The sequence below is a fragment of the Nematolebias whitei genome, chromosome 4 (genome assembly GCF_014905685.2).
Source record: "Nematolebias whitei isolate Nwh7 chromosome 4, NemWhi1, whole genome shotgun sequence".
NCBI lineage: Eukaryota > Metazoa > Chordata > Actinopteri > Cyprinodontiformes > Rivulidae > Nematolebias > Nematolebias whitei.
In genome coordinates, this window is record NC_056501.1 from 3,388,056 (window position 1) to 3,392,608 (window position 4,553).

General features: G+C 41.8%; 1 protein-coding gene across 1 annotated transcript in view; it reads left to right on the forward strand.

Moving 5' to 3' along the window:
* rxfp1 (relaxin family peptide receptor 1) overlaps positions 1 to 4,200 on the forward strand; it is an 87,364-nt gene extending 83,164 nt beyond the window's left edge. The window contains 3 exon segments of the mRNA XM_037675470.1: positions 2,182 to 2,212; positions 2,214 to 2,442; positions 3,779 to 4,200. Of these exon segments, the coding sequence (XP_037531398.1) occupies positions 2,182 to 2,212; positions 2,214 to 2,442; positions 3,779 to 4,200 (682 nt within the window).
* Positions 4,201 to 4,553: the final 353 nt, after the last annotated feature.

Below are 4,553 nucleotides of genomic sequence, written 5' to 3' on the forward strand. Positions count from 1 at the left end.
AGTGAGGTTCTGTAGGTCAGAGAGGTTCTGTAGGTCAGTGAGGTTCTGTAGGTCAGAGAGGTTCTGTAGGTCAGTGAGGTTCTGTAGGTCAGAGAGGTTCTGTAGGTCAGTGAGGTTCTGTAGGTCAGAGAGGTTCTGTAGGTCAGTGAGGTTCTGTAGGTCAGAGAGGTTCTGTAGGTCAGTGAGGTTCTGTAGGTCAGAGAGGTTCTGTAGGTCAGTGAGGTTCTGTAGGTCAGAGAGGTTCTGTAGGGCTATGCCAGCAGTTTTGCTGCACATCCTGACAATTCCTGAGAATTAGTTTGTTCCTGTTCTTACAGATCAACAGTCCAAACCAGCAGATGAAGGTGAAAGTTAAAAGAGATTCAATTAAACATTCTCCTAAAATTAGAGCTTCAGACAAAACTACATTCTCTGGTGGGCCTTCCTAAGGCTCCCACATACTCCGGCGTATTGTGTGTACTCCGTGAGTGCACGGACACTGTGCGCACTGACCATAGACGGTTGAAATTTCGGACTCGAGCGTGCACGCTGATTAGCTGCAGTCAGCTCCGCAGGCAAGGAGCGTTTACCTTCAGGACAAATTGAGATCACTGATTGATCATTTGCTGACACGCCTACTGGATTAATTGACGGACAAAAATGAGAGCTGGCAGCCCCATCCGCAGCGGTGTTCTGTGTTTATATGTTATTAATAAAAAGTTCTAAAAAAAAAACAACAAAAAAAACAGGGAGCGCTGGTCCTGCAGCCCACACATCAGACCAGCCCACCAGGAAATCTCCAGACCCTCCCGCAGCCATGCTGGACCTGAGTTTAATTTGTTCGTGACAAATTCCTTAATTTCTCACAATTTCAGTCATGGCATCAACGGAGGAGGAAGAGATCTCTGCCTCTTGGCATAAAAACTAAAGAAAAGGCCAGATCAGGGATGGAGAAGAGGAGTTTAATACAGTGGTGTCACATACCAAACAGTCCGTCGCCGAGCAGTTTATTGTGTGACACCGAGTACTTGAGGGCTTGAGGGCGTCCGCTTCGAGTCCACCCTGAGTCTAATCCGGTACGAGCGGACCTCTGCGGAGTGAAGTGTGCCCGAGTATGTGGGAGCCTTTACAAAGAGAGTTCACTTGGAGGTCAAAGGTCAGTTTGTCATCCAGAACAGTTCCCATATATTTCTATTGACGCACCACTTCGACAGCTTCACCGTTAATGACCACAGGAGCTGCAACGGAAGAGTTTTTCTAAAATCAACGACCCTCTCCTTTGTCTTACAAACATTTAACTTTAAAAAGGAAGACTCAACCATTCTTTTATTCTTTTATTCTTTTATTGTGTGAATGCTGAGTCATCGCTCACGCCATTGTTTTACAGGTGATTTTATTGCTATTACTTTGTTTTGCTTTGTATCTACGACTGCAAACTTTGTGCTATTTTATCCATTCATGAATGAAAGCAGCTCATTCAGGTGACGGGTGCTGTGACTGTTGTTTGTCAATTCAAAACAATTAATTTCATTTACAAAGATTTTCTCACTAAAACAACATGGAAGTTTCTGCAACTCCTCCAAAAACATTATTTTCTTTGACATCTGTTTTAGAAGTCTTTTTATGCTTCTTTAATTTTTACCTATCACTCCTGCTACTTTTAGCTTTTATCTAACCTTTTCATATTTTTTAGCATTTAGCTTTTTATCAGCTTTAAACTAGCCATTGCTGTGTTTAGCTTTTAGATAGCGTTTTGCTACTTTTAACTAATTGTTTGCTACATTTACCTTTTAGCCAGGTTTGAAACGTCTATTTTCCAGCTATGGCTTCATAATACTTTGTCATCCAGCTGTTTGATACTTTTAACTAGAAGCTGAAACCAAATGCATTTTTTATATATATATTTTTTTCAGCTCTCTTTTTGCTACTTTGAGCCGGTCCTGTTGTTACTTTTAGTTTTTAGCTAACTTTGTGCTACATTTAGCTTCCAGCTAGCCTCTTGACACTTTTAGCTTTTGCAACTTTTAGAGTTCATCTATTGGTTTGATCCTTTAAGCTTTTATCACCCGAGCTTCTTTAGCAAATTTTAGAAAAATCATTCAGTACTTAACATCACACTGTGTATTTGCAGAAACACCATCCATTCAGTTCTTTTGTGGTTCTTTTTTTTCTAAAGCATAATAAAATCACTATTTGTCATAGTACATTCCAAAATGTAGAAACTAACGTAAAATCTCTCTGCAGGTCTCAACTTGGTGGCCTTCCTGATCATAGTCTTCTCCTATGCAAGCATGTTTTACAACATCCAGAGAACGGGCACCCAGACCACCAAGTACAGCAACCACATCAAAAAAGAGGTGACCATCGCCAAACGCTTCTTCTCCATAGTCATCACTGACTCCCTCTGCTGGATCCCCATCTTCATCCTCAAGATCCTGTCGCTGCTGCAGGTGGAGATTCCTGGTAAAGTAAAACCAACAACTGCTTCTAAAATCCTCCTTTTATTAAACTAAATTGTATTAATTAACGAACAATGGTGGCAGTGTCCATCAGATACAGAGCAAATAGAATATTTGTTTGTACGTAAGGTAAAAAAGACTGAATCAAACAGCTGGGACTCTTTTCTGAGCTTTAAGAACTAATGACCTGTGATCCAAATCTAAACTCAAGGCCCCGTGAGATCAAATCGCTGCCATCAAGCCTCCAAACGTCCAAAATTACATTTTAAAGAGTATTTGAAAACTGTTAAAAGTATTTTACAAATATGTTTGACCTTCTGAGAACATTACAGTAAATGTGGACTCAATATGCTGGATTAATAAACGTTAGCCATAATTTAGAATGACAGATGTTTTAAACTGAGCAGAAATTAAAACCTAAATATGAAGAAATAAGCTTTGATGCTTGATCAGATTTCCTTTGTGTTTTTTTTTTAAACTGAGTAATACTCAGGATTAAACTCAGAGTTTGATCTTAAAGTAAAAAAAAAAAAGTGACAAACGCCACAAAATGAAGGAAGACGTCAAGAACTTTAGCAAATAAGTGATATTTGATAATGAAGAATGAATATTTGTCGGAGCTTTTGTTCGAACTGATGTGATTTTACAGTTTTATTTCAGTGCTGCACCAAAAATGTCCCTTCTTTCTTGTAATAGTGAGTAAAGTTTGAGTCAGCAGGTAGTCGCAGCTCAGTGAGATACTACGATCTAAACTTTGTCTCTACATGACGTAACAAGCAGTATGCTGATGTCCTCAGTCATCTGAAGGGTTTAAATAGTGAATGTCTGAGTGTTTTTGTGGACTGGAATTGAAATGGGAATGTAAGTAAACTTTAATGCAAGAGATTCAAGTGGATGGGAGTTACACTGTGGAGATGAACAGAGGGAGGATTTGTCTTTTGCATCGAGGCAGCACAGAGTGATGGATCCTGGAGAGTGAGGGAGCTATTTCATCTATGACTGACACAAGGGCAGAGCTAAGGGGTGGCAAATGGTGGCCTTGGCCACCATAAAATGAATCTTCATTCCTTGGTAAGGACCTTTCTTACACCCAGATGCAGCTGCACCAAAAAAAAAAACGTTGGCACCTCACTTATTTTTCAAGTTATCATGTTCACAACATTCATGGATGGATGGAGGATGGATGGAGGATGGATGGATGATGGATGGATGGATCCGCCTCTTTGCTCTGTGATGGACACAAAGAGCAAGTCAAAATAATGGAACATAAAATATTTTGCGTCAGGTAAAGTTTGTTGTCTTTGTTTTCTCATTATGTTTCTGCACTCTGTCCTCGACAGGGACCATCAGTTCCTGGGTGGTCGTTTTCATCCTCCCCATCAACAGCGCTCTGAACCCCATCCTGTACACGCTAACCACGCGGCCTTTCAAAGAAACCATTCTGCAGGTGTGGGCTAACTACAGACAGAAAAAGCCTCTGCTCAGCAGCCACCCGCCTCATCATCCGTCGCTCACGTGGCAGGAAATGTGGCCCCTGCAGGAAAACAGCCACGGTGTTGCCGCGGGGGGGCATCTATTGGACACGACAGACACAGCGGCCAAGCTCACTCCCGTGGAGAATCCAGACGATGGACACAGTGACGATACAGTGTGCACGAAGCAAAGGCAGCACGCTGTGCTGTCAGTGTGCTCACAGAATAAAGTGACGCCCCACACGCTCACGCACATCCACACATTCACACAAACTAACGACCTCCTCTAAGAGTCTGGAAGCGGAACGGATCTTTTTGTGACGTCCGAGTGCATCGCGTCCAGCAGCTCCATGTTTCAGGTTCACTCGTCACGGTGGCTCCTCACAGTGATTGTCCTTGAGTCGTGCCCTGCTTTTTTATTTAGTGTCAGAGTTTATGTGTAGAGTCATAATGTGTGCTTTAATTCCCCAAGCAGCAACAAAAAAGTTGCGTGCTGAGGCAGCACTTCGAGATGCGTTGGAAAAAGACGTGTGAATAAATATCAGCAACTTTCATTAAGTTTCTCACTTTGCCTTTTTAGCAAAGACTGATCGTTGCTGTGCGCAAAATTAGAAATGAAAAGTAACATCAAAGGAAAATGATT